Here is a 22527-nt window from a genome sequence, read left to right on the forward strand (position 1 = left end):
TCAGCAACACAGGATTTCCTAGGAAGCAATCGACTGGAATTGCTTAGCACAGTGGCTAAGATACTTGGTTATTGTACATGGTGGTGCACACCTGTGATCCCAGCTACTTGGGAGGCTAAGGCAGGAGAATCGCTTGAACCTGGGAGGGGAGGTTGCAGTGAGCCGAGATTGTGCCACTGCATTCCAGCCTGGGTGACAGAGTAAGGCTTTGTCTCAAAAAAAAAAAAAAAAAGTGAACTTGAAGACAAAATAGTAGAAATTATTCAATCCAAAGGGTAGAGAGAGAACTATTTTTAACTTGAACAGCACAAAACATTATTGAATGAAATGAAGGAAGACCTAAATAAATGGAAAGACATCTCATGATCGAGAGACTTAATATTGTTAAGATGGCAATGCTCTCCAAATTTATCCACAGGTCAACACAATTTTAATCAAAATCTTAGCTGGCTTCTTTGCAGAAATTGACAAGCTAGTCCTAAAATTTGTATAAAAATTCAAGAGACCTGGCCGGGCGCGGTGGCTAATGCCTGTAATCCCAGCACTTTGGGAAGCTGAGGCAGGCGGATCATAAGGTCAGGAGATCAAGACCATCCTGGCTAACATGGTGAAACCCCGTCTCTATTAAAAATACAAAAAATTAGCTGGGCGTGGGGGCGGGCACCTGTAGTCCCAGCTACTCAGAAGGCTGAGGCAGGAGAATGGCGTGAACCTGGAGGCGGAGCTTGCAGTGAGCTGAGATCACACCACTGCACTCCAGAATCTGGGCAACAGAGTGAGACTCCGTCTCAAAAAACAAACAAACAAACAAAAAATTCAAGAGACCTAAAATAGTCAAAACATTCTTGAAAAAGAACAAAGTTGAAGGATTTGCACTTCCTGATTTCAAAACATTGAAAACCTACAGTAATTAAGACAAGGAGGTACTGGCATAAGGACAGATATATAGGTGAATGAAACAGAATTAAGAATTCAGAAATCAACTCACATTTAAAGTGAGCAGATTTTCAAGAAGGCTACCAAGACAATCCAATGGGAAAATATTTGTCTTTTCAACAAATAATGCTGGGACACGTGCCAAAAATAAATAAATAAAGTTAGATTCTTTCCTCATATCACACACAAAATTAACTCAAATGTATAAAAGATCTAAACGTAAATGCTAGAACTGTAAAAATATTAAAAGAAAATATTAATAAATCTTTGTGACCTTGTGTTAGGCAAGTTTTTTTTTTGATAAGGTTAAAAAGCGCACAGACAATAACAAATAAATTGGACTTCATCAAAATTAAAACCTGATGTGCTTCAAGGGACATCATCAAGAAAGTGAAAAATTAACCCACAGAATGGGAGAAAACATTTGCAAATCATACATGTGATAAGGAAATTATATCTAGAACATATAAGGAACTCTTACAACTCAATAAGAAGAAGACAAATAATCCAGTTAAAACTGAGCAAAGGATTTGAATAGACATTTCTCCAAAGAAGATATGCAAATGGACAACAAGCACATTAAAAAATGCCTGGCATCATCAGCCACCAGGAAATGCAAATCAAAGTCACAATTAGATAGCACTTCATGCCTGGTAGGATGGCTATAAATAAGAAAATAAGAACAGTGTTGGCAAGGATGTGGAGAAATTAGAAACCTCCTATACTGCTGGTGGGAATGCAGATACTTTGGAATACCATCTGGCAGTTCCTCAAAAGGTTATACATAGAGTTACCATATGATCCAGCAATTCCACTCCTTTGTATATACCCAGGAGAAATGAAAACAGATGTTCACACAAAGACTTGTACATAAATGTTCACAGCAGCACTTTTCATAATAGCCTAAATATTAAAACAACCCTGAAGGGGGCCCTGCCCCTCCACACCTGTGGGTATTTCTCATGAGGAGGGACGAGAGACTGAGAAAAGAAATAAGACACAGAGACAAAGATATAGAGAAAGAACAGTGGGCCCAGGGGACCGGTACACTCAGCATGTAAGGACCTGCACCGGCGCCGGTCTCTGAGTTCCCTCAGTATTGATTACTATTTTCACTATCTCGGTAAGGGGAGTGCGGCAGAATGGGGTGAACGGGGTGATGGTGGGGAGAAGATCAGCAAGGAAACATGCGAGTAACAGAATCCGTGTCATAAATAAGTTCAAGGGAAGGTACTGTGCCCAGACGTGCACGTAGGCTAGATTTATGTTTCTCTTTACCCAAACATCTCAGTGTAGCAAAGAGTAACAGAGCAGTATTTCTGCCAGCACATCTCACCTCCAGCCACAGGGCAGTTTTCTCCTATCTCAGAACAGAACGAACAGTCAGCTTTACACGAGACATTCCATTCCCAGGGACATACGGGAAACAGAGGCCTCAACTGCAAAGAGGCCTTCCTCTTTTACTAAACCTCCTCAGCACAGACCCCTTACAGGTGTCGGGCTGGGGGACAGTTAGGTCTTTCCCTTCCCACGAGGTCGTATCTCAGGCTGTCTCAGTGGGGGGAAACCTTGGACAATACCCAGGCTTTCTTGGGCAGAGGTCCCTGCGGCTTTCTGCAGTGCATTGTGTCCCTGGTTAATACAGAATGGAAAATGGCGATGACTTTTACCAAGCATACTGACTGCAAACATATTGTTAACAAGGCACATCCTGCACAGCCCTAAATCCCTTAAACCTTGATTCAATAAAGCACATGTTTCTGTGAGCACAGGGTTGGGGCTAAAGTTACAGATTAACAGCATCTCAAAGCAGAAACAATTTTTTCTTTGTACAGATCAAAATGGAGTTTCTTATGTCTTCCTTTTCTACATAGACACAGTAACAATCTGATCTCTCTCTTTTCCCCACACAACCCAAATGTCCATCAACTGAGGAATGGGTAAACAAAATGTGGTATGTTCACATAATGGAATATTATTTGGCCATAAAAAAATGAAGTACTGATACATGCTACAACATGGATGAATCTTGAAAACATTATGTTAAGAGAAAGAAGCCAGTCACAGTAGATCATATATTGTATTAGTCCACTTAAATGAAATGTCCAGAATAAGCAAATCTATAGAGACAAACAGTAGTAGATTTGTGGTTTCTTAGGGCTAGGGGGATTGAGGAGAAATAGGAAGTGACTACTAATGGGTATAGGGTTCCTTTTTAAGATAATGAAAATATTCTAAAATTAAGGTTGTAAGGCTGGATGTGGTGGCTGACGCCTGTAATTCCAGCACTTTGGGAGGCTGAAGTGGGAGGATCACTTGAGGGCAGGAGTTCAAGACCAGCTGGGCAACATGGTGAAACCCTGTCTCCACAAATAATAAAAAAATTAGCCAGACATGGTGGCAGGTGCCTGTGGTCACAGCTACTTGGGAGGCTGAGGCAGGAAGATCACTTGAGCCCAGCCAGTGAGCCAGGTTTATGCAACTTCACTCCAGCCCAGGTGACCAAGCGAGATCCTGTCGCAAAATAATAACGAAAAAAAGATAATATTTTAAAAGCAACCAAAGCAGACGTGAGGTGGGATGGGGTGGGGAGGACATATTACATAAAAGGAAACTGATAGAAATGATAACTGACTTTTCCTAAGAAACCATGAAGATCAAAAGATACTGTAACAGTACATTTTAAAGTACTAAAATAAGTAAATGATCAAGCAAGAATTCTTTCCCAGTAAATATATCCTTGAAACATAAGGTGAAAGAATGACATTTTTATTTAAATAGAAGATGGGAGGATTTGTCACCAGGAAACTGCTGAGGTGGCTTGAAATCTTACCTGCAAATTCTTTAACACTTGCCCCATCAATAGGTAGAATCTAATTTCCCTCTCTCAGAATCTGGGCTGGCCTTATGACTGCCTTCTAACTAACACAACATATGGGAAGTAACCTATATGGCTTCTAAGGCTAAGTCAAAAAAGCAATGCAGTTGCCACCTGACTCTCTCAGGGCACATGCTTTTTGGATCCCTGACCCACCATGTCAGAAGTCTGGCTATCTTGAACGCACGATGTTGGAGAGCATGTGAAGAAGCCACACAGAAATAGAGGCGCTGAACAATGAGAGCACATGGACATAGGGAGGGGCCTGTTGGGGGGTGGGGTGGGGGGAGAAAAAACATCAGGAAAAATAGCTAATGCACGCTGGGCTTAATACCTAGGTGATGGTTTGATAGGTACAGCAAACCACCATGGCACACATTTACCTATGTAACAAACCTGCACATCCTGCACATGTACCACAAAACCAAAAATTAAAATAAATTAAAAAAATAGAGACACAAAGGGCCCAGCTATTCCAAATCCTAGCTTAATGAGTCTATTTCAGGCACCAGATGTGATAAAGAAGACTTTGACAAGTCCCTAGCCTCAGCCACCAGCTGCCACGTCACAGACACTCAAATAGCTTATGGAGAGGCCCATTGGTAAAGAACTAAGGTCTCTGGCCAACAGCCACTGTGGTAAGTTGAAAATGTCCCTCACAAGTTATCCACGTAGTGTTACCATGTGACCCAGCAAATGGAAAGCTGTTAAAATTAGCTTATATGGCAAAAACTTGGAAGAGATTTGAAGATATAATTAAATGAAGGATCTTGAGACTGAAAGATTATCTTGTATTATCCAGTTGGGCTCTAAATTCAATCACATGTATTCTTACAAGTGGGAGCAGTAGAGATTTGACATGCACAGAAGAGAAACAATGTGACCACAGAGGCAGAGATGGGAGTGATGCCACTACAAGACAAGGGTGGAATGCTGGAGCACCAGGAGCTGGAAGAGGCAGGGAACAGATTCTGTCCTAGAGCCCCTGGAGGAAGAGCAGTCCTCCTGACACCTTGACTTTAGCCCACCGAAACCAGTTTTGAACTTCTGTCTTCCAGAACTGGGGAAGAATAAATATCTGTTGTCTTAAGCCACCAAGTTTGTGGTAATTGTTACAGTGCAATGGAAAACACACATCCGGTGAGAAACAGGCTTGTCAACAACTTCATGAGTGAGGCTGAAAGCAGGTCTTCCCACTCCAGATGGCTGTTACCCTGGCTGACATCTGGACTGAAACATCATGAGAGACCCTGAGCCAGAACCACTCAGCTAAGTTGCTCCTGAATAACTGACCAATGGAAACCATGAGCAACAATAAGTGACTGTTATTGATTTAATGCACTACATTTTTGAATGATTTGTTAAGCAGCAATAGATAACTAGAACACCTTCACTACAAAAAATGCTGTAGAAATTTATTCAAGCTGGGCCGGGCGCGGTGGCTCACGCCTGTAATCCCAGCACTTTGGGAGGCCAAGGCGGGCAGATCACAAGATCAGGAGATCGAGGCCACCCTGGCTAACACGGTGAAACCCTGTCTCTACTAAAAACACAAAAAAAATTAGCCGGGCGTGGTGGCAGATGCCTGTAGTCTCAGCTACTCAAGAGGCTGAGGCAGGAGAATGGCATGAACCCAGGAGGTGGAGGTTGCAGTGAGCCGAGATCACGCCACTGCACTCCAGCCTGGGCGACAGAGCGAGACTCTGCCTCAAAAAAAAAAAAAAAAAAAAAAAAAAAAAAAAAAAAAAAAATTTATTCAGGCTAAAGACACTTGTCCCTGATGAAAACATGAATATACAGAAAGGAATGGAGAGCACTATAAATGCTAAATATATTGGGAATAAAATAAGGATCTCCACTCTTATTATCTCTATTCAACATTACATTTGGAGATCCTAAAAGATGCAATAAGGCAAGAATTAAAAGGGAAAATGACTGGAAAGGAAGAAGTAAAACTTTTTATTAATAGCTACCAAAATTTTGAACATAAAAGTCTTAGGGGATCTACAAAAAAAAGTGTTGGAATTAATAAATAAATTTAGTAAGGTTGCAGGATATATGGTCAATATTAAAAAATCAATCATATTTATACTAACAGCAACTAACTAGAAAATTAAATTTAAAATACAGTTTTAGCTAGGCACAGTGGCTCACACCTGTAATCCCAGCACTTTGGGAGGCCAAGGCAGGTGGATCACCTGAGGTCAGGAGTTTGAGACCAACCTGGCCAACATGGTGAAACCCCATCTCTACTAAAATTACAAAAAATTAGCCAGGCATGTTGGTGGGCACCTGTAATTTCAGCTGCTTGGGAGGTTGAGGCAGGAGAATTGCTTGAACCTGGGAGGCAGAGATTGCAGTGAGCCGAGATCACGGTATTGCACTACAACCTGAGCAACAAGAGTGAAACTCTGTCTCAAAAAATAAATAAATAAATAAAAATAAATTAAAAAATAAAATAAATTACAGTTTTCATAGCAACAAAAACATAAAATTTCTAGAAATGTTTAAGAAAAAATGTGCAAGATACCTACACTGAAAGGTATAAAACATGGTTGAGACAAATCAAAGACCTTAATTAATGGAAATGCATACCATGTTCATGGATCAGATGATTCACCCAATTTGAAATATAGAGTCAATTTATTCCCAGTCAAATTTCAAACAGTCTTTTTTTAATAAACTGACAAGATGATTCTACATTTTACATAGAAGTACAAAGGATCTAGTATATTAGGAATCTATTATTATGTAACAAATATCCCAAAATGTAGTGGCTTAAAAAAAACAAACACTATCTCACAATTTCTATGGGTTAGGAATCTAGGCATGGGCTAGCTCTGGCTCAAAGTGTCTCACAGGGTTACTGTCAAACTGTCAACCAGGGCTGCAGTCTTCATATGAAGGCTCAGTGGAGGAGAATGAGCTTCCAAAAGCTGACTCATGTGATTGTTGGCAGGATTCAGTTCTTTGTAGGTTGTTGTCAATTCCTCCCTGAATGTTGGCTAGAGGTGTCCCTCAGGTCCTTACCACATGGGTCTGTCTTAGTGTGAGCAAGAAAGAAAATGAAAGAGAGCAATCAAAATGAAAGACACGGTATTTTTGTCGTCTAATCTCTGAAGTGAAATCCCATCACTTTTTGTAATTATACACTTTTAGTTATTTTAAAATGTACAATTAAATTGTTATTGACTACAGGGTTATTTTTATGGTCATAATAAAACTTATATAGAAATAAAAAAAAGAAATCCCACCACTTTTGCCATATTCTATGTTAGAAATGAATCACTAGATCCAGCCCACGTTCTAGGGTAGATAATTACACAAGAATCCAAAAGGCAAGAATATCAGAGGGCAAGAATCACTGAGCAATATCTTAGAGGCTGCGTACTGCACCTAGCATAGACAAAACAATCTTGTAGGGGGAAATAATTCATGAAGTTAAAGGACCAACACTACCTGATTTCAAGATTTAGTATAAGGCTGTAGTAGTGGGCCAGGTGTAGTGGCTCCAGCCTGTTCATCCCAGCACTTTGGAAGGCCAAGGTGGGAAGATCGCTTCAGGCCAGGAGTTCAAGGCCAGCCTGGGCAATGTAGCAAGACTCCATCTCTACAAAAAAAAAAAAACTTTTAAAAAGCTATAGAATGAAGACAGCATGATATTATATAAAGAAAGAGAAATAATTGCTCAATGGAAGAAAATCAAGAAATAGGCTGACACAAATGTGGTAAATTTTTGATAAAGGAGCCGAGCAATTTAATGTGGGAAATAGTAGAACACATAGAAAAAAAAAATATATATATATAATATATATACATGACCTTGAAATAGCAAAGATTTCTTAGAGAGGGCACAATAGCACTAACCATAGAAGAAAAAAACTAGGTAAATTGGGCTTTATTAAATAAAAAAAAAATTTGCTCATCAAAAGACACACCATTGGCCAGGGGTGGTGGCTCACACCTGTAATCCCAGCACTCTGGGAGGCCGAGGAGGGCAGATCACTTGAGATCAAGAGTTCAAGACCAGACTGGGCAACATGGTGAAACCTGGTCTCTACTAAAAATACAAAACTTAGCTGGGCATGGTGCCACACGCCTGTAGTCCCAGCTACTTGAAGGCTGAGCCACGAGAATTGCTTGAACCTGGGAGGCAGAGGCTGCAGTGAGCCGATATCATGCCATTGCACTCCAGCCTGGGTGACAGGGCGAGACCCTGTCTCAAAAAAAAAAAAAAAAAAAGATACACAATTAATAAAATGAAGATAAGCCATAAACTGGGAAAAAATATTTCCAATACATATATCTGACAAAATATAACCAGAATATATAAAGAATGCCTACAAATCAATAATAAAAGGATTAAGAACCCAATTACAAAATGAGCTAAAGATTTGAAAAGATAATTTACAAAAGAAGACATGGAAATAACCAATAAGCACATGAAAATATGCTCAATATCATTGATCATCAGGGAAATTTAAATTAAAATCACAGCAAGATATCACTATTCACCCACCAGAATGAAACTAAAAAGAGTAACAATACCCATTGTTGACAAAGATGTGGGAACTTCTGGCAGCTTCTTTAAGCACACACCTATCTTCTGATCCAGTAATTCTATTCCTAGGGATTTACCCAAGAAAATGAGAACATATGTCCACAAAAACACCTTATACAAGAATTTCATAGCAGCTTTACTCATAAAATCCTCAAACTGGAAACAACTCAAATGCCCATCAATAGATTAATGGATAAAAAAAACTGTAGTATAGCCACACAATGGAATTCTACTGAAACGTACAGACGAATGAACTACTGAGACACTTGGCAATACTGATCAATCTCACAAACATTTCGATGAGTGCAAGGAGCCAGACAAGTAACATTCTGTGTGATCCCAAGCACGCCATCCTCAAGAACAGCTGGAACATTGGCTGTTCAGAACAGTGGTTACTTATGGGAAAGTGAGGGTGGAGACTGATTAATTGACTAATCTCTTGCCTTAGCCTCCTGAGTAGCTGGGATTATAGATGCACGCACCTCCACACCCAGCTGACATCTAAATTCTTATTTTACAGCTGCTCGGGGCCAGAGTCTGAGCTAGGCCCTAGATGTCCTTCACATGGTCACAACCTTTACAGTTTCCAAAGCACCTTCCCAGCCCTGTTCTAAAGTGTCCCTCACAGGCTCCTTTGCAAGGAGCCAGAATTGTCTGGGTAGGAGGCCAGAGCTGGGAACCAGGGGTCTCTCACAGGACCCAGTGTGAGATAGGGTTTTTTTCTACCACCACTGGCCCTAGATGAAACTGTGCTTTTGCGGAGCTGAAGAGGTAAGTAGTGAGTTCCCCTTCCCTAGAGGTAATCAGGTCAGAGTAGATTGATAATATGTGAATGTTGTAATACAGTGGGTTGGACTTAGTGACCTAAAAAACCTGCTTGCCTTGTACTCTGCCATTCAGGGGCTTGCCTGGAGACAGTGGGTTAGCTTTGGGCCCAGATCCTGACTTCAGGTCAGTTTGAGCTCTGCTGCCCCTGGCTAAAATCTCTGCAGCTCCTGAGAGGACCACCACTGGCCTGGGCGGACTTGCATTCGGAAGTTATCCAGATCCGTACTCAGAAGTCTAGGACCAGGGTTGGTTTGCCCTAGAGACTCACGCTTTCCACGGATGTGCCTGACCCTTTGATCTTGGGCTCTTGACACCAGCACCTTGATTTCCTGTGGCTTTTACATGATAGTCCCAAATCTGCCCTGTTCCCACTGGCTTTTAGTCTCTTGAACACTACAAGCTCCATCCCACCTCGGGGCTTTTGCACATGCTGTGCCCATTTCCTAGAAAGTTCTTCCCCTAGCTGACTCCTACTCCTGTTTCATGTCTCAGTTTAAATGTTGCTTTACCAGGAGAGCCTGCACCAACCCTCAAGACCAAGTCAGATCTTCGTTATATTCTATTTTTTTTAATTACCGACATTTTAAAAAAATGTTTGTATTGTGGTAAAATACATATAACATAAAATTTTCCATTTGAAATGTTTTTAAGTATATAATTCAGTGGCATTGATTATATTCCCTCTTTTTTTTTATTCCTTCATGGCACCTGTCACAATTACAGTTTAATTGTATAATTATTTGTTAATGTCTTGTCTCCCCTGCAAGCATGCAAACTCCTTAAGGTAGAGACTTGTTTTTGTTTTCTGTTATATTCTTCAGTGCTTAGCGCAATGCCTGATTATTCTACAATAAATAATTTTGAATAAATGAATGCATTCTTAACAAAAACAAAGAAAAACAGTAAAGAAACCAAAACATGAAACAACTGTGTTTTTTATATAATGGGAAGTGGGCAGTGGGAGTGGGAAGAATTTCAGCACTAGAAAGCCCAGATAGTCCATGTTTAGGGACACTTGTGTTCTTTCAGTGACATTCGCCTTACGATTGCCCCTCGTAGGCTAGCACACCCCAGAGAGGCGGAGCGCACTCTCTGTCATCCTGGGAAAGCTCTGTCAGTGGGAACAGCCTTGCTCATGGGGCTTGTAGCAGCCTCCTGCGACCGTTCCACATCCCTGGCTCTTAGGGGGCTCCTCTCTGCACCCAGTCTTTGGGTAGGCAGCACCGGGAGAGTCAGCTAGGAGCCCAGAGTGAGTGTGGTCACTTCAGAGCCTGACAGCCCTCCCTGGGCCAGATGGGACCCTTGGAGCTCCCAAGTCCTGGCCTCCTGCCTCCACCTCACCCCTAGTCCAGCCTGTACTCACTGCTGCTAGATTCACAAACCCCAAACCAGGCTCTCCCCAGGCTTCTGCTGCTTGCATCCCTCCCAGGGTTCCTGTCTGCCTCCTTCTTTGAGCCTGGCTGCCCTTAGTCTGGCCACGTCAGCCTCTCTAGGCCCAGGAGTTAGCCGGTCCCCAACCTGACCAGTCTCATGGCCACCCGTAACATCTTCACAATCATGCCTTTGGTCAGCACAGCGCCCTGCTTGCCATCCGGGCATCCACGGCCTTTCAAACACAGGATGGACTGTCCTCTTCTGAGGTTCCTTCCAAGCCCTTCCTCCACAATGGGCTTCCTTAGGCTCAGGGAGACCGGTGTCTCCACTGGACAGAGGGCTTCCCAGCGTCAGGACCCAGGCCCTAGGCAGGCTCAAGGGGTGTCCCTGATGGAGGGCATGGTCTACAGCCACAGCCTCAAGGGCACAGAACACAAGCTGCCAGAGCAGGGCCAGTGTTAGCTCAGGCCCCACGGGTTTTGCCTCTCCTGGCCCTGGCCTGGCTGTTCCCTCTGGACACCTGCCCCAGTCACTGGGATCCAGCCCTGCAACTTGTGTGGCAGGAAAGGGAACTCTCGTGGGTCAGGCCAGGGTGCAAGCCCTCCTAGGGCTCTCAGCCTCCCCTTTCTTCCACCTCCTGTCTTCACCTCTGCAACACTGGGAAGCAGGGGGAAGATAAGCCCCTCTCAGGCTATGGAGGAATGCAGACCCACCTTTCCCCAGGAGCAGCCGCCATGGCCACGAGGTCAGGGTAAATGGGCAGGTCTGAGATAGAGCCCTTCTGATACGGTCTGGCTGTGTCCCCACCCAAATCTCATCTGGAATTCCCATGTGTTGTGAGACAGACCAGGTGGGAGGTAATTGCATCATGGGGGCAGGTCTTTCCCGTGCTGTTCTCGTTACAGTAAGTAGCACAAGATCTGAGGGTTATTATAAGGGGGAGTTTTTCTGCTCAAGCTCTCGTCTTGTCTGCTGCCATGTGAGATGTGCCTTTCGTCTTCTGCCATGATTGTGAGGCCACCTCAGCCACATGGAACTGTAAGTCCAATAAACCTCTTTCTTTTGTAAACTTCCCCGTCTTGGGTATGTCTTTATCAGCAGCGGGAAAACAGACTAATACACCTTCCCTCCTGGAGTTGGCCCAGAGGAGCAGAGAAGCAGAAAAAGGGGCATCACAATGGTCGCAACAATGATCTCTCTGCCTTATTTATCTATTTTTTGAGACAGGGTCTTGCTGTGTCACCCAGGTGGAGTGCAGTGGTGCCATCATGGCTTGACCTCCCAGGCTCAACTGATTCTCCCACGTCAGCCTTCTGAGCAGCTGGGACCACAGGTATGTGCCACCACATCTTGCTAATTTTTTTTTCTTTTTTTGAGACGGAGTTTTATTCTTGTTGCCCAGGCTGGAGTGCAATGGCGCGATCTCAGCTCACGGCAACCTCTGCCTCCCAGGTTCAAGCAGTTCTCCTGCCTTAGCCTCTCAAGTAGCTGGGATTACAGGCATGCACCACCACGCCTGGCTATTTTTTTTTTTTTTTTTTGTATTTTTTTAGTAGAGACGGGGTTTCTCCATGTGGGTCAGGCTGGTCTCGAACTCCCGACCTCAGGTGATCTGCCCACCTCGGCCTCCCAAAGTGCAGGGATTACAGGTGTGAGCCACTGTGCTCAGCTTTTTTGTATTTTTTTAAGCAAATTTTTGTATTTTTTTGTAGAGACAGGGTTTCAACATGTTACCCAGGCTGGTCTCGAACTCCTGGGCTTAAACAATCCACCCATTTTGTCCTACCAAAGTGCCAGGATTACAGGTGTGAGCCACTGTGCCTAGCCTATTTTTTATTTTTATTATTTTTTTGAGACAGAGTCTTGCTCTGTAGTCCAGGCTAGAGTACAGTGGTTAATAGCTCATTGCAGCCTCACACTCCTGGGCTCAAGCGATCCTCCCACCTCAGCCTCCTGAGTAGGTGGGACTACAGGTGCACACTATCATGCCTGGCCAATTTTTAAATTTTTAGCAGAGACAAGGTCTTGCTTTGTTGCCCAGACTGGTCTTGAACTCCTGCACTCAAGCAATCTTCCTTCCTTGGCCTCCTAAAGTGCTAGAATTACAGGCATGAGCCACTGCACCTGGCTCTCTCTGACTTTAGAACAATGTTTTACAAGAATTAAGTTCTTTTCTCACAGCTGCTCTGCAAGAATGTCAGAGCAGGTTTAGCTTCCCTGTTTGACAGATAGGGAAACTGAGGCTCAGAGAAGGTATCTTGCCAAGGGTCACAGAATGGGTTAGGAGCAGAGCTGGACTGGAACCCAAGGCATGTGACCTCCAGCCTGCTGCTAAGAGTGCTGCTATGAGAGTTACTATGCCTGTGATGGGTAACCCTTGTGCTTTGAAAACATTTTCATACACATTAGCTGATGGAATCCACCCAATTTTTCTGCAATGTCAATGAAGTTCAGGCGTTGTATATTTATTTGTACAGAGGATGCTATTGAGGCTCAGAGAGGTTAAACAATGTATCCAAAGTCACTCAGCAAGAAAGTAGTAGAACTGACACTCCAACTCTTGGGTTTTTAGCCTTTCTCTTTCCCTACGGGGTCCCAAGACCCATTGACCCTTTCAGGAGGGAGTCCTTCTCTGCACAAGCCTAGGGTTCTGCCTCAAGTTTGCCTACCTTCCTTCAGTGATGTCTGCAAAACAAGCCCAGTCCTCTGTGAGCTTTGCAGGGCACACAGGACCCTCTGCCACCCCTTTTTACCACAGGCCTGAGACACGGGCTTCTGTGGCCCTGAGCCCCACTTGGCCCCTCACTCATAGGGAGCAGAATACCCTGAGATCCTGCAGACCTTGATTTTGTTTTCAAAGACTCCCCTGGCCCTGGCTGTCCTCATGCCTGTCTACCTCTGCTCTGGACACATTTATTTCTTTTATTTCTTTTTTTTTTTTTTTTTTTTTTTTTGAGACGGAGTTTTGCTCTCGTGGCCCAGGCTGGACTGCAGTGGCACGATCCTGACTCACTGCAATCTCCACCTCCCAGGTTCAAGCAATTCTCCTGCCTCAGCCTCCTGAGTAGCTGGGATTACAGGCACGTACCACCACCTGGCTAATGTTTGTATTTTTAGTAGAGACAGTTTCATCACATTGGGCAGGCTGGTCTCAGAACTCCTGACCTTGGGTGATCCACCCGACTCAGCCTCCCAAAGTGCTGGGATTACAGGCGTGAGCCATCATGCATGGCCTCTGGACATATTTCGATGTGCTCCTCTGAGCATCTCGCCTGGCCTTCCTGCTCTCTGAGCCCACAGGCCCCAGGGAGGAGGGGAGGTGCCAGGACACCAGGGCCCAGAGGAGATCCTGAATCTGCCCTTGGGTGAGGAAGTCAGTCCAGCTTTCCTCCAGGGGCCCTTGACCCTCTGTGCATCTGACCTATGCCCAGGGAGGGGCTTGCCCTCATGCTCTTGGAGGCTTTGCAGGGAGGAGTCCCTGCTTCTGGAAGAACAGGAGTCCACTTTGGATTAGCAGGGTTCTCTGGAGACCCAGGGCAGGGCCCAGATGCCAGCCCTCGGAGGGGCCTCTGCATCTCTGAGGCGCATTAACATCTGTTCCCATTTCCCTCTATCTTCCTTCCCCATAACCTTCCATCAGGACAGGGGCTGTAGTCTTGGTAGCTCAGACACTGGCAATTCCTCCCCATTACTACAGAGGACTTGGACCCTGGTATTTAGCCCCTGTCCTCCCCAGTTCTATGCTTCCGCCACCCAGACCTCTCCCATCCCCAAACTTCCTGTCTTGCTTTGTTAGGTCGTTCTCTCTGCCCACTGCTCTTGGCTCCACTCTGACCGTCAAGGTTCATCTCAGGCGCCCCAGTTAGAAACCTCCTTCTCTCTGCCCCTTCGCCTGCGCCCCTCCTGGACACAAATCACAGATGTTGGGGTTCTGGAGTTCCGTGTGTGTGTGTGTGTGTGTGTGTGTGTGTGTGTGTGTGTGTGTGTGTGCGCGCGCGCCTGCCTTCTTCCTGCCTTCTGGCCAGGGCATCCCAGGGCTGGGACTGAGTCCCATCTTCTCAGGATCCCCTACTCCCTGGATGGACAGGGCCTGGGCCAGGGTGGGCATTGGTGAATGCCTGACACGTTGAATCCGCTTCCTCTAAATCACAGATTACTGGAATATATACAGTGGAACGGCTTTAGGGAAACCTCAGCCACTGCACTCATATTCAGACAGGGAAGCTACAGCCCAGGGAGGGCAAAGGCACTTGCCAAAGTCACGCAGCAAACTGGAGCGGGAACCTCTGGCTCCCCACCAAAACTTATCTGTCTTTGACCCCCGCAGGCAAAAGTCCCCCTTGAGGAGACAGGGAAACATTCTTGACTGAAAAATTCCTCCTCCATCCAACTGAGATCCAACTGGTCTCCAACTGCAGCCCCAGCTCATACCCCTGGGATGTGCCTCATTCTTTGATGAGCCTTTCTTAGCCATGCTAAGTAGCCCTCCAAATGACCAGTTCTTCCATCTTATAGATCGCCCAGATCCTTCCCTTCATTTCCCAGGTGAAGAAACTGAGGCTCAGAGAGAGAAGCAGCTTGCCCAAGTTCACACAGCAGAGCAAAGTCTAGAACTTGGCCCACAGGTGCAGTGTGCAGAAACCCAACCAATGACTTACCTGGTTTTCAATTTTTCTTGGGTGGTCCTCACAATCATGTCCTGCTGGCTCTCCTGTGGGGTCTCTCTGCTGTCCAGCATGCTGGGGTCCCCGTGTGGGCAGCCGTATCCAGCTCCAGAATTGCGTGGCATCTGCCTCGGGCTTCCACTGAAGACAGCTCAGTCACCCACTGTGAGAGGCTGGCCTTGAGTGAGCAGTGGGGGTGGGCATGGGGCAGGGGAGGCGGCAACTAGAGTGACCCAAAGAGGCTCATTTCCTCTCTATTTTTAGAAGCTCAAAAAAAAATTGCTCCTCAGTGAAGTTTCTCAGAATTAAAACTTTCCTTTTCTTTGTGGTTTTGTTTCTCTCAAGATGAGGAGAATTTCAATGAAGCCAGTGTTCTTTTTGATGCAAATCCGCTCCGCTTCTCCCAGGAGGTCTGGCCAATGGGCTCAGGGCTTCTGAGCCCCCAGAAAACCTCCTCACTGGCTTTAAAAGGTCATAGTGGTTCTCAGCACAAATCCAGACCCAGATCCTGAAGTGGCTGCTACCCCTGGCTGCATACACTCTGCAACCTTGACTTGCGGTCTGCCGAATGCTGCCCTGGGAGGGATCTCACCCACTCAGTCCACCTCCCCCAGGTCCTGCATGGAGGCTGGAGACCCAAGGAGGGAGCCCACCCCGGGGGAAGGAAGGAGACATTTCCAACACTGAGACCATGCCACATGGTCTATAGAAGCATTTGCACTGAAGACATGATAGAGGCAACTGAGGAATGTGACTTTCTAGGGACACATGAATAGAAGCCTGGATCTGCCCCTTCTTCTAAAGGAAAGAAGCATGTTAAGGGGGGCGGGGGGGTTTCAGGCAGCCATAAAGAGATGGGAAATTCACACAGGACAAGGCCTTTTTCTGAATACCAAAAGTCTCCCCTCTAAGACCGTGTATTCATTCCCCAGGGCTGCTGTAACAAAGTTCCACAAACTGGATGGCTTCAAACAACAGAAATGTATTCTCCCACAGCTCTGGAGGCCAGAAGTTGGAAATGAAGATGTGCGCAGGGCCACACTCCCTCTGGGGGCTGCGGGCAGACTCTTTCTTTGCTTCTCTCCCAGCTGCTGGGGGTCACTGGCCATCCTGGGTGTTCCTTGGCTTGCATGTGCATCTCTCCAGCCTCTGCCTCTGCCCTCACGTGGCTGTCTTTCCTCTGTGTCTATGCCTTAGTCCATTTTCTGTTGCTATCACTGAATACCTCAGACTGGGTAATTCATAACGAAAACAGGCCGGGTGCGGAGGCTCATGCCTTTAATCCCGGCACTTTGGGAAGCCAAGGTGGGAGGATTGCTTGAGCCTAGGAGTTCAAGACCATCCTGGGCAACATAGTAAGACTTTGTCTCTTCAAAAAATAAAACAAAATTAGCTGGGTGCCACGTCGTGGTGTGCACCTGTGGTCCCAGCCACTTGGGAGGCTGAGGTGGGATGATCACTCAAGCCTGGGAGGTTGAGACTGTAGTGAGCCATGATTGCACCACTGCACTCCAGCCTGGGCAACCAGAGTGAGACCCTGCCTCAAAAAACAAAACAAACAAACAAATTAAAAAAAAAAACAACACCAAAACACACACACACACACACAAGAAATTGATTTCTTAAAGCTCTAGAGGCTGGAAGTCCAATATTAAGGTGCCAGCATCTGGTGAGGGCTTTCTTGCTACATCATAACGTGGAGGGCATCACATGGTGAGAGGGCAAGAGCGTGGTGCCAGCTCAGGTCTCTCTTCTCTTATAAAGTTTCCAGTTTCAACATGGGACCCCGCCCTGATGACCTTGCCTAATCCTAATTACCTCCCAAGGGCTCCACCTCCAATCAACATATGAATTTTGAGGTTAAGTTTCCAACATATGAAATTTGTTGGGAATTTTCCCACCATAGCAGTCTATGTTCCTATTTTCTCTTCTTACATGGACACCAGTCATTGGAGTAGAGCCTTCCCTGATGCCAAAGAACCTCATCTTAACTAACTATATCTGCAGAGACCCTATTTTCAAACAAGATCACATTCTGAGGCTCTGGGTAGACAAGAATTTGCTGGGGGACGCAATTAAATTCCATATACATTGTGTACAGGAGGTGTTAGTGGGGATACCTATGAGATGTCCCCAAGAAGAAATAGGTCCAGTTGGGCAACAGGTGATGCTGTCTGGTGAAGGCAGGTGACTGAGAAAAAGCTGGGCTGCCTTCTAACAAACTCAGGGCACAGGCCACAGGCCCCCAAATGCTGCCTTCCTAATGCTGTTGAAGGTACACTGAGCAGGAGGTCTGGGGTCTGGCTGCAAGGCCTGAATCTCCCACTGACACACCCTCGACCACGATCTTGGGTGGATCTCTGCCCTCTCCTGGCCTCAGTTTTAACTGCTTGAATCATGAGGGTGATGGCCTGAGGTGGGCCAAAGTGGCCACCAGCTCCAACTGGACGTGAGAAGGTGATGGGTAGTCCTTTGCCCATGGGCTGATTGGAGGGATCGAATGAGTCACCACTGTAAGTGACAAGTCAGTGTCTCCCCACCCGAGGAGAACCATAATCAGAGAAAAAGACATAGAATGCTCAGCTCTGAAGTTCAAAAGCCTTGGTCAATATGAAAGCCCGGGAAGGTTTGGAAAAATGTGTAAGTTCTTCATTCCCAACTCCCCTTCCTTCCCCATCCCTCAGATCTTATAGATCCAGGGAACCAGGAAGGGGAAGAGAGTCCAAACAGAAGCAAGGCCCTGGGGAGGGCCTTAAGAAGACCTCCCTTGGGCAGATCTTCCAGGTCTGAGCATATCAGGGACCTGAGGTGGCCCAAGAAAGCGACAGGGCCCCAGAGTGCTCAGCACAGGCCACAGAGAAAAGTTGGCTTCAAGGAACCAAAAGCAAAAAGGCCCGGCAGACCCTCTCGCCAGGGCAGGCAGTGAACTGAGGGTCAGGTGGCTGCTGGAGGACAGAGTTGGTGGGCTGGCAACAGAGGCTGATAGGAACAAGGTCATTCTGCAGTCACTGCGAGGAGGGCTGACCCCACCTGGGAACCAGGACAAAGGCAACATATCAACAGAAGCTCAAGGCTGGGACACGGTGCTGAAAAGGTCAGGCTGTAGTGGAGTCTGATTTGGCTGAACTTTTTAAATGGTTCATTTCATTTTGAAAAATAAATACAAGCAATATGCCAGTTATGTCCAGATTCCCTCTCTACTCTCTCCCCTGGTTCTGTCCCCAGAGCTGCCCTGTGTGAGCCTCCCTTGGGCTCCCGGCCTCTGGCCTCTGGTTGTCAGGCCAATGCCAGGTGGTGGCAGGACAGCAGAAGATAGAAAGGTTGGAGTTTTTATTCCTCTCCTTCCCTCCCGGCTGGCCACACTTTTGGCAGCAGTTGCACCCTTGTCCTTCTAGCAGCAGCCCCTCCAGCCAGCTCTGGCCTCAGGGGGAACAGTTCCTCCCCAGCTCCTTCAGGTCAGAAGTGTCTACCTCCCTGCGGCTGCCTCACCATCCCCTGTGGCTCCCTTAACACTGTCCTCACCTCTCTGTCCCTTCATTTTCTTCACCTGCCACTTTTAAGGGGGCCATCTCTTTCTTGCAGAACCCTGACTGATACAGTGGAACATGAAAATGTACAAAGGGGACTAGCTGCTTGATGGGTATGGGGTCTCCTTTTGGGGTGATGAACATGTTTTGAATCTAGATAGAGATGATGGTTGCACAGCACTGTGAATGTACTAAATGCCACTGAATTGTACACTTTTTTTTTTTTTTTTGAGACAGGATCTCACTCTGTTGCTTAGGCTGGAATGCAGTGGTGTGACCGTAGCTCGCGGCAGCCTCAAACTCCCAGGCTCCAGTGATCCTCCCACCTCAGCCTCCTGAGTGGCTGGGGCTACAGGCATGTATCACCATGCCTGGCTAATTTTTAAATTTTTTTTTGGAGAGACAAGGTCTTGCTATGTTTCCCAGGCTAGTCTTGAACTCCTAGCCTCAAAGGATCCTCCTGTCTCAGCCTCCCAAGGTACTGGGATTATAGGTGTGAGCCACCATGCCCAGCCATGAATCCTACGCTTTAAAATGGTGAATTTAATGTTATGTGAATTTCACCTCAATACAATGTTTTAAAAAGTACAAAGGGCTTCATAGTAAAAATTAAATTTTCCTCCCACTTTTCTGTCCCTCTCCCCACCATCCTTCACTCATTTCTTTTCTCCAGAGCCACCACTGTTAAAAATTTCTTTTTTGCATCATTCTAGAAATATCTTGGATATATACAAATGCTAACATATGGCATACACAGTTTCGTATCTTCTTATATTTGACAACATTTGCTGGAGAACTTTTCATATTTTTGCCTAGAGAACTTCCTGGTTCTCTTTTTGTGGGGTAGGTACAGCATTCCATGGAAGGGCTGGCCCGAGATGCATTTCAACAGCTCTGTAGGATGAACATTTAGGTTGTTTTCAGTCTTTTGCTGTTACAGATGAAGCTGCGATGAATAATCTTATCCTTGCGTGGTTCGTACTTGAGCTAGTCTATCTCTAGGATAAATTCCTAGAAATGGGACGCTAGGACTTGACTAAGTTTAAACTTGAAAATGACAGAGTTTTTGCAAAACTCTTACTGGGTGGGGGGGTCCTTGCTCCCAGAGTTCCCAAGATGGTGGCAAGCCTTGTGTTCTGACCTGCGGTTCTTGGCCTCATGGATTCCAAGGAATGGAATCTTGGGCCATGTGGTGAGTGTTATCGCTCTATTAGAAGCCGTGGATCACGGAAGAGAACCGTGGAACCCAGTGACTAGCGTTCAGCTCGATTAGGACGAACCCGGGCACTTAGTTGTGCAGGAACAATGGCGAGCCTTTAGCCGGATCGGGAGCGGCAATGGGTGCCTCAATGGATCAGGAGCACAGTGGACACCCTGCCGGATCCAGACGGATGGCAGTCAGCAGCGGGTCTGCGACACTGGCAAACAGCAGTGGTGGACGGCGAGCAAAAGCTCAGCTCGAGCGGTAACAAACATGGACCAGAAGAGAATTGCAAGATTTTTTTTTTTTTTGAGACGGAGTCTTGCTCTGTCGCCCTGGCTGGAGTGCAGTGGTGTGACCTAGGCTCACTGCAAGCTCCACCTCCTCAGGTTCACGCCATTCTCCAACTCAGCCTCCCGAGTAGCTGGGACTACAGGCGCCCGCCACCACGCCTGGCTAATTTTTTTGTATTTTTATTAGTGACTGGGTTTCACCATGTCAGCCAGGATGGTCTCGATCTCCTGACCTCATGATCTGCCCGCCTCAGGCTCCCAAAGTGCTGGGATTACAGGCGTGAGCCACCGTGCCCCACCAGTTGCAAGATTTAATAGAGTGAAAACAGAGCTCCCATACAAAGGGAGGAGACCCAAAGTGGGTAGCCAGTTGCCGGCTGGAATGCCTGGGTTTATATCCCGATTGTTGTTCCTCCTGCTGTGCTCTCAGGCAATAGATGATTGGCTATTTCTTTACCTCCTGTTTTTGCCTAATTAGCACTTTAATGAGCTCTCTTTATTACCTGATTGGTCAGGTATGAGCTAAGTTGCAAGCCCCGTGTTTAAAGGTGGATGTGGTCATCTTCCCAGCTAGGCTTAGGGATTCTCAGTCGGCCTAGGAAATCCAGCTGGTCCTGTCTCTCAAAACCAACAGATTAAATGTCCTGCCATTAGGAGGAAGGGTGGAGAGCTGTAAAAAAAATTTTTTTTTCCATTGAGTTACAGAAAATAAAACCGCAGTTTTGCCCACCTGAGTTTGTCGATTGAGGAAGTTTGTGCCTGCTATGCGTGTAAGGCCAAATGCCTCTGCACCAGCCTCTACTGTCATCGAAGTGATTGCTGCCCTCACTGGTTTTCAACTTCAAGAATTGGCTGGGTGTGGTGGCTCATGCCTAGCACTTTGGGAGGCTGAGGCAGGTTGACTGCCTGAGCTCAGGAGTTCGAGACCAGCCTGGGCAACACAGTGAAACCCCGTCTCTACTAAAATACAAAAAATTAGCCGGCTTGGTGCTGTGCACCTGTAATCCCAGCTACTTGGGAGGCTGAGGCAGGAGAATTGCTAGAAGCCAGGAGGCGGAAGTTGCAGTGAGCCAAGATCACGCCACTGTACTCCAGCCTGGGCAACAGAGTGAGACTCCATCTCTTTTAAAAAAAAAAAAAAAAAAAATCAAGACCACTATTTTCCAATCAATTTCTTTATCACCTTCATTAGTTTTGCCATATTTGGTTTCCTCAGGGGTATAGTACATTATTTACTATTTTTCAACTCCATTTTATAATTTAAAAATGAAATAGCTTCATTCTAAGCAATTGAAGGACTTGTTATATAAATATATACAGATATTTCCCAATGCATGTTGAAATTAACATGAAACTACCTTTTCTTCTTTCTTTTTGAGAGATTGAGGGGGGTCTCATCATGTTGCTCGGGCTGGTCTTGAACTCCTGGGGTCAAGCAATCAGCCTGCTTCCCACAACAAAGAGATATTAAGTGTTTTGTCTTTGTTTTTAAAAGCCTTTAAAAAGGCTTGGGTGGGAGCGTCATTGCTGTATGTTTTCAGCATTAGCTTTTCTGGGCCACTTTTTTGTTATCATGCGTATGTATTACCAGGAGACGATTTTTTTTTTTCTTTTTAAATTTCAAAATACTGCACCTGGGGCTCTGGATTGAGGCCTCGCAGTCGTCTCTGGGTGCAGGACAAGCAGGAGAACAATGGGCCTCTGCTGACCCCTGCTGGCCAGAGCGCCTCCCACCCGCCCAGGTCTCCACAGGACGGGGACCTTGTGCCACTGCCTCCATCCCCAGAAACAGCCGTCCTTCCTCCCCTGCCCCCAGAAGGCCTCCGTCAGCCACCGCAGTGTGCTCTGGACATCGAGTCTGGGGCCCGGCTGGGAGACCCTTGTGCTCCAGAGGGCGCTGAGGCTCTGGGCTGCATTTGTGTCCCCTCTGGCCCTGTCTACATCGAGTGGGTGGGGTGTGAGTCCTGGGATCAGAGTATCCTCCAGCTCTACATAAAACCCGACTTTGGAAGGCCAAGGTAGGTGGATGACCTGAGATCAGGAGTTCGAGACCAGTCTGACCAACATGGTAAAGCCCTGTCTCTACTAAAAATACAAAAATTAGCCAGGCGTGGTGGTGGGTGCCTGTAGTCCAAGCTACTCGGGAGGCTGAGGCAGGAGAATTGCTTGAACCCAGGCGGTGGAGGTTGCAGTGAGCCAAGGTTGCACCACTGCACTCCAGCCTGGGTGACAGAGACTCTGTCTCAAAAATAAATAAAATAAAAT

General features: G+C 46.2%; 1 protein-coding gene and 1 long non-coding RNA gene across 3 annotated transcripts in view; both read right to left on the reverse strand.

The window, feature by feature from the left end:
* ACSBG1 (acyl-CoA synthetase bubblegum family member 1) overlaps positions 1-17182 on the reverse strand; it is a 66977-nt gene extending 49795 nt beyond the window's left edge. The window contains exon 1 of the mRNA XM_003813803.6: positions 15236-17182. Within this exon, the coding sequence (XP_003813851.1) occupies positions 15236-15366 (131 nt within the window). The 5' untranslated portion in view covers positions 15367-17182. The remainder of the gene's footprint in view (positions 1-15235) is intronic.
* LOC134729096 (uncharacterized) lies at positions 4246-15225 on the reverse strand. Of its 2 annotated transcripts, none has more exons than XR_010109966.1 (3): positions 8363-15225; positions 7274-7424; positions 4246-6853 (listed from the first exon to the last, which is right to left on the reverse strand). It is a non-coding gene; the product is annotated as an uncharacterized LOC134729096 (long non-coding RNA). The 2 variants fall into 2 exon arrangements; XR_010109965.1 differs by having other exon boundaries at positions 4246-6857.
* Positions 17183-22527: the final 5345 nt, after the last annotated feature.

This window comes from Pan paniscus, chromosome 16 (assembly GCF_029289425.2).
Source record: "Pan paniscus chromosome 16, NHGRI_mPanPan1-v2.0_pri, whole genome shotgun sequence".
Classification (NCBI taxonomy): domain Eukaryota; kingdom Metazoa; phylum Chordata; class Mammalia; order Primates; family Hominidae; genus Pan; species Pan paniscus.